This window comes from Abrus precatorius, unplaced genomic scaffold (assembly GCF_003935025.1).
Source record: "Abrus precatorius isolate BTA unplaced genomic scaffold, Abrus_2018 Scaffold9, whole genome shotgun sequence".
NCBI lineage: Eukaryota > Viridiplantae > Streptophyta > Magnoliopsida > Fabales > Fabaceae > Abrus > Abrus precatorius.
In genome coordinates, this window is record NW_020874439.1 from 19,983,714 (window position 1) to 20,003,234 (window position 19,521).

Below are 19,521 nucleotides of genomic sequence, written 5' to 3' on the forward strand. Positions count from 1 at the left end.
CCATGATTTCTACTCACCAAGATCTTCTTCTTTGGGCATTCAGATGCAATTTTCCCCTTCTCAAGACATTTGAAACATTTCATGTTCCTATGTTCAAAACCAAAAGACATAGAAGCATTAGTAGAAGCAAAACGAGATTTGGAAGAATTTTTACCTTCATGTACAATCCCTTTGTTTTTAGAAGATAATCCCTCCTTCTTAGGATGATTCTTCCACTTATTGGAATGGTAAAGTTGAGAGGCTTTCTTGTAATTAAACTTTCTTTTTAGTTGAGCTTCAACTTTAATGGCTTGATGAAAAATCTCCTCCAAATTGACACATGGATTCAATTTCATCACATCCCTTATGTCATCATTCAACCCATGTAGGAATCTAGCTTTTGTTGCTCCTTTCTCTTCTCTCATGTTGGCTCTACGCCTTACAACCTTCATCTCCTTATAATATTCTTTAACACTTTTTCGTCCTTGTTACAATGTTTTAAGTTTCTCACACAACTTTTTTTGGTAGTATATTGGAATATACCTTTTTCTCATAATTCTTTTCATCTCCTTCCATGTATTTACCATAGGTTCGTAATACCTCCTACTTGCCTCTAGTAATTTCTTCCACCAAATTAATGCATCACTATGTAATTCAAGAGAAGCTAATTTCACCTTCTCCTCTTCACTAACATCTTTTGAAGCAAACATTTCTTCAGTTTTTAGCTCCCAATCAAGGTACTCTTCAACATCACCATGACCATAAAATGATGGCACCTTAATCTTCACTTCATTATTTTATTATCCCTCTCTTTTCTTTCCACTCTTCCATGGTCTTTCCTATCTTGCTCCCTCTTATTTTCTTTTCTCCTTTCACATAATCTTTCTATAATTACACAATAATAAATAGGAACTCATCACACAACTCACGTGTTTACACTCTTTGATGAGTCACTCGTGTTTGCAGATAAATTTGGCTTTTGAGCAAATGTAACTCTCGCCTTTTACCACTTAGTCTCTAGCTTAAAATTCTTACAAGCTTCTCTAATCAATTACCAAGAAGTAAGAGACAAATGACTATCAAGAAAGGCTCTAAATTCATATTATGGCACCACACAAAGAAGTAGTAAAGAGCAATTCTACTACCTAACAAACACAAAAAGACAAGCAAATAAGGAATTATTTGGACAGAATTGTGACAAGAAAGAAAAACACAAGCAAAGGGAAGGGATTAAGAATAAAGACGCAAGATAACTAAGACAATAAACAAGGAGGTTAAAGACATTTATTTATTTTTCAAGCAAAAGACAAGAAAAAAAAATTCAGCAAGTAGGAATAGATGTGAATTTGAGTGACTTAGTTCCTTTTAGGTCCTTCAATTCAAAAGGTCGACAACAAGCTTCAACTCTTCTATAATTCAGCAAACACACTTCAATTCAATTGAAAATTTCAGCTACACTACAAGTCATCCAAACAACCAGCACAATCACTTTTTTTTTCAATACAATTTTTTTTAAACGCAATTTTTGTTTTTTTTTTTCTGTATCATCAAAATAGGCATAAACTTCAATTCCCACTACCAACAACTTAAGTGCACAAACAGAATTTTTAATTGCACTCACAAAGTTTCCAAATACAATCACAACTTATGGTAAAAAACACCTACTTGGTCGCCAAGTGAAGCATTTAAGCAAACACCTTATGAGCGCGGTTTGGTACCTCTAATTCAACTTGTTCCACAAGTGCAATTTTCCTTCTCCTTGTTTCAATTGCTGCACTAAATCAAACAAACCACAAACACACAACCAGCCACAAATATTGCAAATTCAATTCAAAACTACCCCTAGTTAACTAGCTTTGATACCAAATGATGAGGTTTCTCAAACCCCTCAGAGAAAAGGACCTAACTAGGACTAGGAACACTCAAATTAAAAGAGGACATTAGAGTTTCTAATGAATACTTTGAACCCTAGAAATTGGGAGGACCGTATTAACTTGAGCAAAGAAAACAAACAACAAGAAGAATAGAATTATGCAGCTGCAGACGTAATTAAATTTGGGCTGTATCTCACGCTACAAAATTTGGATTACAGTGTTTCCAAAACGAGGTGAAAGTTCACGTTTTAAACTGCAATTTTGACTCAAGAACCATCGAAAAAGGAGTTGTATTTTAGGAGATATTTTGTCTGAGTTAATTATGAACGAAATTTTAGGATTATTATGAAACTTTGCATATTTTTAAAAGCCTAGGTCAGATTAAGGTTTCTCATTGTATTTTATATAAAAACAAAGGATTAGAAAAAGAAGTAACAAAGGATAGGCGCCACAAACTTAATTGGTTGATAAGTCTAAGTTGATCGCTACAAGAAAGTGAATTCTTGATAAGACCTAGAAGTAAGGAAGAACCCTAGCCTTGAGAGAAAACCTCACAGTTATGTATTTTTGTTCAATCTGAATTCTTCTTTTTTCATTCTCCTTTTTTCATTCAATCTAAAGTGTTTTTTAGTACAATGCAAATTAAGAGTTTGCTTAATCAAAGTCAAATAAGAGAAAAAGAAAAACACCATTAGTACAAGTAAACTAAGATGGCCTAGTGGTCGTTGGCTAACACTTAGCGACAAGTACCTAGGTTCAAGTCTTGCTACAAACACTTTATATAAATAAAACTTCAAATTGAGTCATTGGGTTTATGTCCTTCAAAATCAACAAGAATAAGACAAGTGATGGGCTTCAAGTCCATGGATGGATCTTTCCTGTCATGAGCTTCAAATTGTCATCGGCCCGCTTAAGTCTTCAAGTGGATCTTGGACCTTCCTTGGAGTGTGAATTCTACCATGGGCTTGGGCTTGGGCCTGCATGTCCTCATCACTCTCTTTGACTTGACAGTTTACATTTTCACAATAATAGAATTTTTTACATCATTAAATATGATGTTTGCATTTATCATAAATGACCTGTTTCATGAAGGAAAAAAGAAAACAGAACAAACTATTAGACATGAATTCGATCAAGTTACAAAAAAATAAAAAAGAGGGTCTTCTTGTTTCTCTTTTTTAAAAATAGTTTTCTCTTTTAAAAATAAATAATAATAAAAATTTGTTTGTTTACTTAAGTTTTTAAAAACTATTTTTAAAAAAGAGAAACAATTAAACTCTTAGCTTTTGTCCATAATAGAGGGTATTCTATTTCAAGCTTTTCTATTTTATCCAAAAAGTAAGGAAGAAAAATAAAATTAAAAACTCTAACCACTATTTTATTTTATTTTATACAAATTTTTATTCGCTTAAAAGAGGGTTCTCTTTTATGAGCATCGACCCTTTTATACAAAAATATAATAATACTCGCTCGTTAATCCATAACTCTCTCATTTCACATTACTCTGTTTTGGGACGAATTTGGGAAATATAGTGATAAGAAAAAAAGCAATTAAGAAATGAGTGTAAAGGAAGATAGTGATCAAAATAGTTTAACATTGATCGACCTATAAGATGTGTCAAAATTCACCTTCTAAAAGTGAAAATCTCATTAAATTGGTATTTTAAAGAATTGTATCGTTAAATTAATTTTTTAATTATTTAAATGATTATTATATTATTTTTTTAAAAACATCATTAAATCAATCCTTTAAAATTTTAATTTATTATTAATTATTTTTTGATAATTTAAAATACTATTATATTAGTCTTTCAAAAAGATTAAAATGATTGAAAAAAAGAGTTAAACTTGTGATAAATTAAAACTTAAAAATATAAAATTTCAACTAATTAACCTTTGTGAAAGTCTAAAGTGGTAATAAAAAGTCTAATGTATTAACAATTCGTGTCTTTAAATGATAAATTTAGTTATTCAAATTTTTGAAGAATCCAAGTAACAATTTATTTTTAAATGATCAAGTTAAAGAATTATTTGATTCTTCTAATTTTTTTTAGATAATTAAGTCTCTCTATTTTTAGAATTATAAATTTAATTTTATTATTAAATTTTTTTATTTAAAATACTCAAATACTATTATACATTTCTTCTATTCATTCTGTTGATAATATAACTTTGGATTCTCTTAATCTTTTTTAAATTCTCTCTAACTTGAAATTCATAATATTTCTTAACGAAAGGGTACTAGTTCTAAGATCATGTTTACAGTTCTTAGGGGTACATAAAGAGAATATTAAAGCCATCAAGTTTTATTTATTTATTTTTATCTAAATGCTCTTATTCATACGATTCAACTTTTTAAAGTTCCAGTCAAATTTATATCATTTATCTTTCTTTTTTTTCTTTTTTGTGAATAAGAGGGGCAAAAAGTCTAAAGAAGGGAACTTAATCATTACCAAAAGGACTTACATTAATATCATTATGTAATGCATCAAGGATAAAGAGAGGAGCCTCCCAAAAAACATCCAAGCTCTCTATTTTACTTAAACTATGTTTAGCAAGAGCATCTGCTACCATATTTCCATCCCTTAAAGTATGATTGAACTTCACCTTCCCCATAATCAAGCAAAGACGACAGATTTTCTCGACTAGCATAAAATGATGGTCATTATTATTCATTGATAAGACTAATAGGTCAATGGCTTCCTTGCAATCAGCCTCAATAGCCACTTATCTATGGCCATGGTGATAGGCAATTTGCAAGGCCACAAGGATTCCATGTAACTCAGCCTCCAAAATTAAGCAATTCTAAAAGTTTTGCAAAGATCCAAATATACATACCTTCAGTATCTCTACAAACTCCATTGAAACCAGCTACATTACCTTGCCTCCAAACAGTTCCGTCTGTATTAATCTTCAACTAGTCATCCAAGGGTCGTATCCAAATGTTGAAGTTTCTTTACATGATCCGCGCAGGATCAACATGACCACCATTACCAATACTAGCTCCCACCTTTATAGCTTGAGATTTGCTTTTATGCAAGAGCATATCTATAGGCCACTCTTCATTGTTAAAAACCCAACCATTTCTTAAAGCCCATATGAGATCCATAACCAGTCCAAACATAACATTCTAGTTGTTGCCCTCCATATTAGTCTTAATTGACAGGTTCTGATGAAACCATTCTGTGCAATCCACATTGAAAAACCAACTCAATTTTTTCCTTCTAAGAAGAGTTTTCCAAATAATGGTCACCTTGGGGCAATCACGAGCAACATGAATTATTGATTCTTCCTCCAAATGACACATCGGGTAAAGGTTCTTAGGAGCAATCTATCTAAGGAATACCATCTCATTTGTAGGTAAGGCATTGATCACCATTTTCCACAAGGTGATCTTTATTCTCTAGGGTCCTTGCCATTTCCAAACCTTGTTAAAAACTTAATGAACGTCATCATATTCAAGGTTAGAGACATATGAGTAGGCTTCTTTCAAGTTAAACATTCCATTTTTAGCAGGCTTCCAAAGCCATCTACCACTGCCACCCGTTTCTTCTATACCAATACTTGTAATGAACTTGTCTCATACATGACATATGCCTTTCCAACTTTAGGTCTCCCACTTTTCTTTCCATATGAGGTATTAACTCATCACCATAGTCATACTTAGATTTAATGATCCAAACCCAAAAGGCATTAGGTTCTACCAAAAATTTCCACGCTAACTTAAGCATACAAGCCTTATTCAAATGCTAGTACTGTCTTAAACTGAGGCCTCCATTTCGTTTAGGAGTGTAGATTATATTACAGTTTACTCCATGAAGCTTTATGCAACCATCAGCATCCCCCCATGGGAATCCTCTAGATATTCTATCTAACTTATCACAAACTGATTTAGGGAAGAAATTGGTCTGCATTGCATAAAGAAACATAACCGTCAATACTGATTGAGTAAGGGTAAGACGACTTGCAAAGGATAGAGATTTCTGTTTCCAATTATTTAGCTTTTGCTAGACCTTTTCCACCACATAATTAAAAGATGCAGCACTCACCTGAGAATGATGAAGATAAACACCAAATACTTTCCTAGATCATCTGTACGTTGGAAACCAAGCTCATTGCTAATTTGATCCCTAACTTGCCAAGATACATTTCGTGAGAAAAATATCCTGAACTTCTCCATGCTAATACATTGTCAAGAACTCCTATAGAAAGAGTTTAGGTAGTTACGAATCACATTAACTTGATTTAAATGAGCTTCAACAAAAAGAATCACTTCATATGCAAAAGCTAGATGAGAAATGGTAAGGCCATTTTTGCTTAATCGAATTGGCTTCGAAGAACCAGTTTTCACAACTTTTGATATAAGTTGTGATAAATGTTCTAGGCAAAGCACAAAAAGGGATGGTGAAAGAGGGCATCCTTGACGAAGGCCCCTAGAAGGTTTAAACGATTTCAAGGCTTCGTCATTCCTAAGGATTCTCATATTTGTAGAAGAAATACACCAATACACCAGGTTAATAAAGCTTTCTAGATAGCCCTCATCCTTCAGCATATCCTTCACAATGCTCCACTTTAGGTGATCGTAGGATTTCTCAAGATCGATTTTAATGGCCATAAGTCCTTTCCCATTCCTTTTTGCACGCAAGGAATGAATAGCTTCTTGCATAATAATGATACTATCTGAGCTGTGTCTATTTGGTACAAAATTGCATTGAATAGGATGCACCAGATCTTCCATAAGTGGTTTAAGTCTATTTGCAAGATTTTTAATCATAGTTTTGCAATAGATATTACATAGGGAGATTGGTCTCAATTATTTCACACTTTGAAATTCATCCACCTTTGGAATAAGAGTGACAAGTGTCTCATTTAAGGCTTTGATCTTGGAAGGGTCTTGAAACACAAATGTAATAATATCGATGAAAAAAGGACCTATGATTGGCCATTAAGATTAGAAAAAGATGGCTTGCAACCCATCTTCACCAAGGGCTTTATATGCTCCCATTTGAAAGACAACTCTTTTAATTTTCTCCATTGTAGGCGTATCACCAAGTTTGTTTAGCCTATATGGTTGAAGCTTGGGAAAAAAATCTAGTAATATAGAATGTATCTACTACAGCATCATCTTTATATAAATTGATATAGAAGTTTGTCATCATTCACCCTCAACATTTTGGAAAGCTTCTATCTTGTTTCGTCTTCTGCGAGTTATAAAAGATCCATGGAAATACTTGGTATTTTTATCCCCATACTTAATCTTATCAAGTTTTGCTTTCTGGAACCAAATTAATTCTTCCCTGTAGGTTATCATTTCATGCTCATTCCATAATTTTTGTTGCAGATTACAAAGATGAGGGGCATCACCCTTCTCAGACATTGTTCTAGCTATGCCATAGAGTCTTTTCATAATCTTTTTCATAAATATATTACCAAAGACATTTTTATTCCAAAGCTTAAGCTCCTCCTAAAGATTATTAACCGTATTGTCCTAGCTAGTTTCTAGAGCCCAATTTTCTTTCATAAATCTCTCAAAATCTTCATGAGTCAACTAGGTTGCTTGAAATCTAAAGGTCTTTTACCTCGATTTTGTGATGGATAGCTGTTAAATAGAAGTAGAAGGGGAGAGTGATTAGATTTCAGCATAGAAAGATGTTCAATATAAGCCTGAGAGAAGTGAATTCTCCAAGAAACATTGCTAAGAGCTCTATTTAGCCTCTCACTCAAACCAATTCTTCTCCAAGTGAAGCATATCTTGGAAGGCTTCCATACTTCATAAGTTAAGATTCAGGGACCCTCTTTTTTTCTCATGACTTCTAACAATGGAATTAAAATTACCTATCATCATCCAAGCATCCTCCGTTGTACAAGAAATATCTCTCAGCTCATCCCAAAGATCAATTCTCCTAGCTACATGTGAAGAGCCATACACTGCAGTTAGAACCAAGATACCTTATCCGTTAATACAATTTCCATGTGAATAAATTGAAAGGAGGATTTCTTGACCAGAATCTTCCAGATTGAATCATCCCATAGAACCGATATGCCTCATACATAACCTTCTACATAACAATTTCATAACTATTGAACCCAAACCTCTTCAGAATCATTTGAGCCTTATCTCCACTCACCCAAGTTTCAATAAGGATGCAAATACTTGCACTATGCATGCTTCTTAAGTCTTTCACCAAGCCAACAAAACCACTAGCACCTGCCCCCTGCAATTCTAGTAGAGAATATTCATTGGTAGATATTTTGTTTTGGTTAGCCCTACAGGGCCCCTTTCAGTTGGGAATGTTCTCTCTCTTCATCATTAATGTCATTCATAAATGTGTCTCTAGGTTCAGATGAAGACCCTTCTCGATCATCATAGAAGTTCTTAGTGTATACTTCTTTCTTTTCAAATAACATTTTCAACATTTTCAAATAACCTCCCCCTGACTTAGCTTGCATATGTCCGATGAACTTGATAGCCTCAAGCATGAGCTCATCTTTCTGTTTGAACATAGGATTTGTTACTTGGTCCTCATTTGGTCGCGATTCTTGGGACATATCTTCATGCAAAGTTTCTTGACTTTTCACATGAATATGCTATCGAGGAGGTTGTATGATTACACTTTTGCCCTTTTGAATTTTAATTTGGCCTTTCACATAAGTGCCAGGTGGCCCAAATTTGGAACTGGATTGGATATTCCTTCCACCCCTAGGGTTGTGGGTTTTCAATGCCACCTTAACCACTTCTATGTCATTTCCTGAATTCTCGAGCACAGAGAATTGTGTTCTCGAAGCTTTTATCTTTTTCGTATTTAATGGTTTTGAAGATTCCAAGGTAACAAAATTTTAGATTCTCCTACCTTTTTTGGCTATCATCCAGGAACCATATAATTAATTATCCTCTCTCTCCACTACATTAAATTCCTTGACTTTTGTTGAAATCAAATCTATAATAGAATCATCCTTATTTGTAGTATCTACATAATTTTCATTAGAGCTCACATCATCATTCATTGGCTGATTCTTTATCTCTTGTACCTGGGATGAAACTTCTATCACTGGTAACACCACCGTGTTCCCCACCGCACTCGGTTCTATTGTCACCGCCAAAACAAACAAGGTGGAGTCCTTCACATTAGAGTTTGAGAATTCTTCCTCTAACTGAGATTGAGGGAATAAGAAGTCTTTTTAAATCAATTTCCACACAAAATTTGGCAAATCTACCTCACAAATGCAAAGAAGTCAAGTTATCAACCTTAATCATATTTCTCAATTTTGCACCCACCCTTTATAAAAACTTTTTATTATAGAATTCAAAGTTTAAATCTGGAATGCGTACCCAACATACTATTCTTTTTGCCGAATTAGCATCATCAAGGGAGAAAGGTTTCCAATGTTGGATTGTTAAGTAGTGATAGGCTATTAACCACGTCCCTTCATATAAAGCATGGTTATAATTTTCTTTCTTCGTGAATTGAACCATAAAATATCCATGAGACATATCTATGACCTGTATGGCTTCTTCTTACGCTTATTTTTGTTTTAATTTTTCTTCCAAAAATGATAAGGCTACCTTCTTTTCCAAGAGTTTGACCACCAAACTATTTCTCCAAAATTCACTCCATTCTTTTATCTCTTCACATGTAACCATAATTTCTGTGCAAGCCTATTATTTGATTGTATAAAGTATTATTTATCTTTTAAAGTAATGTGTATGAGTTAAAAAAACAACTGATTGTACAAAGTATTATAATAAAAATAATTTTATTTAATAAAATTATCCTTATTCACAATATAAGGATATTATTTAAAAAAAATGTCACTCTTTTTAGTTTATAATAATATCCTTAAACAAATTTAAGTTCCAAAAGAGACATACAATTAATATGAGATATAGTATACTTGTTTAAAATTTTAACCACGACGTTAATAGGTCTAAGATTATAGTTTTATTACATATCTAATATTAAAAAATTCTTATTAATTTGATGTACTAAAATTAAATAATTGAAATTTCTACCAATCAATATAAATGATATAAAAATATAAAAATAAATATATTGAGAGTAACAGACACATGTCATTGAATATATATATATATATATATATATATATATATATATATATATATATATAAGTTTATGAAGTTGTATAAGATTAAGGTATAATTACATTAATGAATTAGGAACTTTATGATGGGATATTGATTAAATTACATGTTTAAATAGTTAATAAATTTAATTGAAATGCAATGATAGTATTATAGTATTTTACGCAGTCATTTAGTTCCAAATTATTATATAAATAAAAAATTAATTTTATAATAATTAATTAGTTGATAGTATAAAAATGTTTATATTGACAATACATTAAAATCAAACTTAATAAAGTATTTTAAAAGAGAAAAATATTTTTTGTGATAATTTAAAACTCCTTACACAAAATTAAGGGATTTAAAATCACCTCTAAAGAGAATAAATTTATGCAATCTCTTGCCTGGTCTTGTCTTCCGGTTTCATTCTACTTCTCTGTTCTCAATTTCAAATTTCGAAACCATAGAATCTGCCTATTCATCAATGCTTAAAGGTAGCTGCAATAAGACATGGTTAATTAGAGGACATGTTCTTCATCTAATCCATGAAAAGTGAACAAAGAAAGAAGAGAGATGAGATACCATTTCCATTTCATAGATAGAGGGTGCTCTACTTTTCCAATTCAAAAAAAAATTGTACAGTGATCAATTATTGTTGAAAAGATGAGAAGGTTGCTTTCCTTTTTATTTTCAACTTTGTGTTTTAAATCTATCCCAACAAGTAATTTTTTAACTACTGGTAATTTAACTAAATCAATTTAATTTCTTAAAATTTCAAATTTCCTTACATTTTAAAATACAGTATCAAAACACACTTTAACTTTTATTTTATTTAATGTTTTTCACAGCGTGTATGACCAAGTATCAGTGTTTATGAAAGTAATCAAATCTTTTATTACTGTGTGCCAATGTGTTCATACACGATGATTTATTATAATGTAATGTTCAAATAAATTCATTTTTAAAAAAATAAAAGCCTCTTTAATTTAAATATTATTTAGGAAACAAACTATCTTCTAGAAGTTTATTTTATTTTAAGCACATTCCAGAAGTTTAGTTTAGAAATGACAAAATACAATCAAGTTTTGGCACGCCCTTTTACGTTCTTCCTTAATTATATTTATATGAATGATTAGACCCGCAGAGTTTTTTGTATTCGAAAAACTTTCTATTTGTTCTATTTTGCATATATAATTGTAAAAAAGAAATAATCAATTGGAATGTGTTGATAATGTTATATTGTTAATTCATTATAAACTTTATATCATGTCATCAGAAGTAGATAATTAATTTCGTCATAATTTTTTTTTACAAAACTATACTTAAAACATGTAATTAATTGATAATGTAAGAATTTGCTTGATAAATTATAAAAATGATTAAAAGTTTATAATTTATAACTGCTTGTAACTTATTAATAAGTATAATTTATTAATTAAATTAAATTTATTTGATAAAATTCATAATAAATCAATTGAAATATTAAATAACTAAAAAAGAATTGACAATTGATTTCCATAAATTGAATGCTATTTAGAGCAGCATTTTTATAAATAACTTAAAAAATTATAAATTTCGTTCTTAATTCACCAAACAACTTTATTAATTTATTGATAGAAAAAGAATAAGTTACACGTTCTTATAATAATAATTTTTTATAAGTTTATGTTATCAAATACACTTTAAAAATGTAAAACTTTATTAAAATATCCAGTAGATATAACAATATAGCAAATATTGTGAAGTTTAAAGCATCATTTGTATGAGAGTTAGCATTCTCCATGCAGTAGCTATATTAATTATATATTTATCAACTAAGTTAAAAATAGATGTTTTTAAGTTATAAATTATATACACTATATCTTTTTCGAAAAAGATATAAATTACATTAGTGTGTCCCTTTATTAAAAATAAAAACATTTCTCTATCATAACAAAGAACTTACGTTATAATAAGTATATAAAAAATTAAGAAAAATTGGAGGCCTAAAATTTTCTTCGAAGGGAGGGATGTCTTGCCCTTCCAATATTCCACCAACAATGACAAAATTATAGAAACTTAATTAAATTGAATTCACAATGGGTATCACAATATAGAAAATAAATATCATATTAATATTTTTTAAAATTAATATAATAAAAAATATAATGCATTCTTCTTTATTCATTATTTAAATATTTAAATAAAATATTTATTTTATAATATTTTAATCTACTCAAATGATGTTATTTTAATTCATTTCATTTAATTTCATCGTCTATGGTTATACACTTTGCCTTAACCAGAGGGAAGTGATGGTAACACCATCACTATCAAGGGAGGAATGGGGTTATAATTAACGTGTTTGAATTTGTGTTATATTTGTTTTAATGTAAATTCATGTTAAATTATATATTTTTTATTGCATTTTAGAACAAATTTTTAATTTTTGTAAATAATAAAACATGTTATTTTCTTGGGCTTGATCTATTTTACAAATCGAATACAACTATTAAAAATGTTTAAATTCTCAGAAAATTATAATATAGTTGCAGTTTTAGTATTTGAACACAAAATTATTCATTAAAGGTTTATTTATACATTTCATTTTTACATTTAACACATTTTTGTTTTAATTCTTAGATAAAAAATATTTTAATTCTTATTAAAAGTCATTCACGTGTTAGTCCATGCCATTTATTAACGTTTGAACAGCATTAAATTTAGGTTTAGGTTAGATAAAATTTTCAATAAGTTTTATAATAATAAAAAATCAAGTAATAAAATAAATTAAACTTTCTTCTATAAGTTTTAATTAATTTATGTTTATTTATTTATTTTTAAATTATTTTTTTTAACTTCTCTAAAATTTAAGGTGTATAAGTTATTTTTAATTTATAAAAAAATATTTTTTTATATTAATATTTTCCTATATATACTTTTTTAAAAGCTTGTCCAAACTTAACATTAAATATGCTTGACATTATTATTTTTTTACTTGTTACACATGTACTTTATAATGGTTTTTCTATATAGAAACTTCACATTTGAATCTCTATACATAAAATATTATTATTAATTTATTTTAATTCCTGGAAAAAAAACAATAACATTATTTTACAGCTTGAATAAATAATAGGGTCCATTTTATAAAAACATTTTATATCAAGATCAACCTGTAATTTTTTTCACATGAAGATAAAAACAAAAAGTAAGTATAAGGGTTTTGATTGATTTTAACTCTTAATTAAAATTGATTTAAACATATAAAAATAATAAACTTTCAATAAAGAAAATATTTATTACATTAAAAAGAAAAAATATAATAAATACATTTTTTTAATGAAATTGTGTTCTTAATAGTTGTTGAAAAAGTTGATCAACAATTAAAATGAAAAGAAAACGTACCTAACAAGACAGTGAACATAAATAACCCTTTTATTTTCCAATTCTATAGCAATCGTTTTTCATTTGCAATTAATGAAGCCCGTAATTTCTTAGACTGAATAATTTACTCATAATGTCTTTCCATTTATGCATAAGATGCCAAAATCCACCCTCCATCTATGTTAATATCATTATCTATTTTTCCATTTTCATCATCCTAGTATTATAACATGATTTTGTTATTTTTAAAATGGATCCATGCATTTATGGAATGTAAGATACCTTTAGTTTAGAATAAAAAAAACATAAATACAATATTTGAATATAATTTCAAAATATTAAAATTTGACACGTAAGATCCAATATTTTTATGAATTTATTCCTATCATAGAAAATTTTAATTAATTCGATAAAATAAAGCAAAAAAATAAAAAAAATAAAATCAACTTATTTAGCTTGTAAGTCAAAGTAAAAAAAAAAAATCTCAAATATCTTAAAATTTTACCTCAATAAATTTTGTAATGTTAAATTTTGACATGAGAAAATATATTTTATTCATTTACTTCTAAGATGCAAGATTTTAATTCAACAAAAGAAAAAAAAATTGATTTGTTTAGCTTGTATAAGCTAAAGAAAAAATATATATAAATAGAATAAACCGTTGGTCTATTAACGATAGTTAACAAGTGATTATCAAATCACAGCCGTGTATCTATAATAAAATCTAAAGAATATATACATCAATCTTAACAATATTTATATAGTAAAAATTTATAATTTAAATTTTTATTAATATAACTATTATAATATGTAATTATTTGTTATAAATCTTTATCGATATAAAAAAAATATGTAATAACTTTATAGACAAAATATTATAATTAGTAAATAAAATTATATCAAATAAGTTAATAAAATAATTTTTCAAATATTTATTTATATACATTCAAAATAATTTTATAAAATAGAAGTTATATAATAATTTTCTAAATTTAATTTCAATTTTATATAAATAAATATTTGCAAAACTATTTTATATAATTTTATTTTCTAAATTATACTTTATAATTATAATACCTTCTGCATAAAATTATAGTATATTTTTTCAAATTTATAATGGTAAATTTAATCAGGCTTATAACGTATTTAGTTTTGGCAAATTCTGTGGTACCCTAAAATATTAGACTAATAAAAAAGAGACATATGTCAAATTATAAAAAAAATTATTATATATAATTTACTTAAAGTTATATTATTTATATTATTTTCTTTCTTATTTTATATATATATATATATATATATAGTATATTTAATTTCTTATTTTATTTTTTTAATTTTTAGTATAATTTTTTTATTTTTTTAAAAAAATATAATTTATATTTAAATAAATTTTATTTATTATAAATAAAAAAATTATAACATCATATATTAATATAATAATTAAATAATAATAGAATAAAAAATATTTTAATATAATATTATTTTTTTAATTTGTAGTTAGTTTAATTTTGGTTGCATCTTATTTTTTAAAAAAAACTTAACAATTCCTTAACTTGTTTAAATATAATAAATATAAAATTTTTTATTAAATAAATTTAATATAAATTATATTTTATTTAAAAATAAAAATTTATAAAAAATGTAAAAAAATTAAATATACATAATAATAATAATAAGACTATATAATAAATAATATAATTTTAAATAAATTATATATAATAATTTTTCAAGTTTGACACATGTCTCTTTTTTATTAATCTAAATTTTTTAATTACGATACCAATACAAAAATTTTAAAGTACCACAGCACACAATTTTAGTTTACATTAACCTACATTTAAATTAAATATAACTGGTCCATAAAATTCACATCCATATACTTTCTAACATTTTACTATCAGCTAGTCTTAATTACTAGACTGGCCTAACTACATCTTCACCCACTTTGAGATTCAGTCGATAACCCATCAATTTCTTTAATTACAATTATTATTATTATTATTATTATTATTATTATTATTATTATTATTATTATTATTATATATATATATTCTACAAGTGTGTGAAAGAGTTTAATTACAAGCTTATTTAAAGTTATAAATAATTTAAAATTTAAAATTTATCTTAATATATTTTATGATCAAATTTATAATATAACTTTCATATAATAAAAAATGATTAAATAAATTTCCACTTAAATTATATATCCAAAAAAATCATAAATATCACAATTGCTATAAGGTTCTCCACAGTACAACATTTATTTTTTAACTTCGTAATCAACTTGCTTTTGATAGATGGAATGGCATCGCCGTGTGGATGAGAAAGGCATTTTCAATTTGGTAAATGAAAATGACTATGTATACACATTTTTAATTTTTATAGAATATATTTTGCTGCTTTTTGTCAACACATCACGCCACACGCATGAACATAGCCGCATGCTTTCGAGTCAAGTCCCTTTATTTTTCTTTACCAAGTTGATTATTTTTTATTTATAAATAATAACGAAAAAATTATATAATAACTATTTAATATTATAGATATAATATTATTTCTATAATAATTTATTTCAAGTATCTTTTATCGATATACACATACTCAAGATTAAAGATTTAATGGGAGAATTTTAATTTATTCAAACAAGGAAAGGGTATGATAAACCCTAACGTAATTGATGTCATTAATAAACTCTCCCTTGGTTCCTAGTTGACCAAATCAAAACTTTTCCCACTTCCCCTCTCAGCCTATAAATTCTTCCATTGATACTCTTCTTTTACTTCATATTCCAACTTTGCATAGCAAAGCATAACCACAAAACCATGGCTACCCAATTCGTGCTGTTTCTTCTCATGATCTCTTGCTATGCCTTAACCATAGTGAAAGCAGATGACACAGGTTTTGTTGGTTCAGTAGACCTTTCAATGTCGGAAAAGAAACAAACTATGAGCCAGTTTAGGTTTTACTTTCATGAAATCCTCAATGGACCCAATGCCACCGCAGCTACCGTTGCTGATGCATTACCCAAATACAACACAACCACTTTCTTTGGTTTGGTGGGGATCATGGACAACATTCTCACGTTGGGACCCGACCGTAATTCGAAGGCTGTGGGAAGAGTTCAGGGGTTGTATGCAGCAACTTCACAAACGAACTTTACTCTTGTTCCCGTTTTGAACTTCATTTTATCCCAAGGAAAATATAACGGTAGCTACATCACTGTGTTAGGGTGGAACCCCATGAACCTCAAGGTGAGAGAGATGCCTGTGATTGGTGGTAGTGGGGTTTTTAGGTTTGCTAGGGGATATGTGGAAACTAATACTATCTTTCTTGATCTCCAAAACGGGTCAACAATTGAGTACAACATTTATGTCTCCCATTATTGAATGTGTTTTATGAGAAATGCCTTTGAGTTATGTTATTTTAATAATATATTCTCGTGACACATTTCATGATAAGAAAAGAGAATGTCTGACAAAATAAATAATATAATAAGCGTCACGAGAATATGTGGTTAAAATAATTTTATTCTATGTATTTTCACTCTTGTTAATTTGTCGTAGACTCACAGTTTCAAATTTCAATGTTAGCTCTATGATTGAGTATTGAGTATTTGTTTATAACGTGTTATCATTTTAATTTGTGATTCAGTGAATCCTATATATAGTTGAGCTATTTGACTTGTATTTCTGTGTAATGTTCAAAGAAGAAACGGTATTGCAATAGAAAAAGAACGGAGTAAAAGAGTAAAGGACAGGTATTCACACACCAACATGTACGACTATTCGTTTTCCTATATATCTTTTCGTTTAGAAAACAAGATAAAATGGTTAAATTAAAAGGGTATTAATACAACTGGACCTAAACATTGAAAATGTATTTAGAAACATATATCCAAACGAAGATTTATTTATAAATTTCATAATAAAATCTATTTTAATAAGTGAAAAATACATTTTATTAAAAAGGAAAACAAGCAAATTTTTTTAAAAAATAAAAACCAATTTAAATAAATAAAGAAAACTCAAATTTAAACTCAAAAATAAAAAATAAAGTATGATAAAAAAAATGAAACTCATAAATTAATATCTATTTTATACATGTGACAAGTAAAATTTAAAAATTCAGTCTTTTATAAAATCTTAAAATGAGATTAATAAAAGGCGAAAATAAGAGATACACAGGAGGAGAGGTTTTTCAGAAAAGGAGAAAAAAAGATTTAGGAGGTAACAAGTTTTTGGAGAAAATTTTTTTGGAGGCAAAGAAATTTCTCAGGGAAAATCTAAATTAGGAGAAGAGAAAGCAACAAAAAAAAATTAAGTAAAAGAAAGTGAGAGGAAAAAAAAAAGTAAACAGAGGAGAAGAAGGACCTGAGAATCAAAACCTGAGCAATCATCTCCGGCTATCTCCGACTATCTCCGGCCACCATGAACGTCTCAAAGAAACTTCCTAGAACTATTGTGCTACGGGGTAAACTCCTAAGGTATGATAGTTTGAAACTCCATGTCCACTCATTAACTCCAAAGCTTAAAGAAAGTTGATCTATTTATGTTAAATCTGTTGCGGGATGCTATTTAATTAAAAAATTTCGCTTACGATAATCACTAGCTCCAGTACACGAATCTATCTTTTGCCAATTGTATATTTACTTTCACATGTTAGATCTTCCATGGAATAGAATAATATATCCTAAATATTGATTTCGAATGGACAAACAGCCGTGTCAAAGCCTTCCAGATTGCCTATCATTGGTTTTTTATTACTTTTAAGATCAAAGTCTTAAAGATAAATAAAATATTTATGAATTAATATTAAAAAATTAATTAAATTTTTATATCCATTTTTATTCTTAGTATCTTTTATTTTGTTTTAGTTTTATAAATTTAAATGTTGTTTAATCTATAAATAATAATAAAATAGTGAAATTTTTTAATGTATCATCTCACGCTTTATTTTAAATTTTTATTTAGTTACTAAATTTTTTAGTTTTTAATATTTGATTCTTTGAGTTATTATAATTATATTATTTTATAATAAAATTTATGATGATCTCTGACTAATTAAATAATTATGTTGTCAACTAAAAAAATATTTTTATGTATTTCATATTCTAATTATCATTAATTTGTAAATTTATTAACTAAGTTGAAACAATGTTAATAAAATAATTTATAATACTAATGCGTAGCGTCTATATTTTTATGCGTTATAAATTGTCAAAATTCATGTGTATCAATGTTATTGTAAGTTTACGAAGTTTTAATTTTTTATTAAATAAATATTTTTTAATCAATTTAAATATATTTATTCCTTTCATTAAATAGAATTAATTTCATTTTTTAAATTTTCTTAAATCATATTTTTTTCTTTTGTTGATAAATGGGGCTTGGCAGCCCAACACACAATAGACCTCAAACAAAAGGTCTAGAAATCCAATAACCACAAGCATCTAGGTTTAAGAAAGGAAAAAAAGAGGGGGGAGGGTCCTCAAACTAATGAAAGGAGGATAGGAGATCTAACCCTATTTTAGCTAAAGCATCTGCCCTTTTGTTAGTCTCTCTACAAATACGGGCAAACCTAACAAAATTTATATCCCGTAGAGAATTTCTAATACAAGAAACTAGAGAATACAGAGGATGGGAAGAAGGTTGAACACTTAAGATGAGAGATAAAGCCTCCTTGGAATCGCTTTCTATCCAAATGGAATGAAGCTTCCTTTGCTCAACCAGCTGTGAGATTATTGTGAAACCTAATAATAAAGTTGCCATGGCTGTCATGGATAAAACCTCCGCATGCAACAAAGCCACTAAACATAGAGACCGCTTTATCAACATTAAGCTTTAGTTGGTTAGCAGGAGGAGGGATCCATCTAACTTTCCTATGATCAGCAACAACTCTAGACAAGGCCAAAGAATTATCCCTGTAACAACTAGAAAAGTAAACAACATCAAATAAAGCCTTATGTGCTATCGATCTAGGCAAAGCTAAGTGATGTTGATAAATATATTCATTCCTGTCTTTCTAGATATATCAAATAAGAGTACCAAACAGCATAGACCAATTATAAAAGTTTCTCATGCAACTATTGGATAAGTTGGAAAAAAAGCCAAGCAGATACACAGAGTTAAAATATTAAACCCATTGATATGGGAAAATAAAGTGATTCTAGACTGATTGAATAAAATGACAGTCTCTTAAAGCATGCATAAAGGATTCAGA

At 28.2% G+C, this 19,521-nt stretch overlaps 1 protein-coding gene across 1 annotated transcript; it reads left to right on the forward strand.

The window, feature by feature from the left end:
- Positions 1-16,124: 16,124 nt before the first annotated feature.
- On the forward strand, positions 16,125-16,688 carry LOC113851587 (dirigent protein 22-like). Its single transcript, XM_027482103.1, has one exon. The coding sequence runs from the start codon at positions 16,125-16,127 to the stop codon at positions 16,686-16,688; it is 564 nt and encodes a 187-aa protein (XP_027337904.1).
- Positions 16,689-19,521: the final 2,833 nt, after the last annotated feature.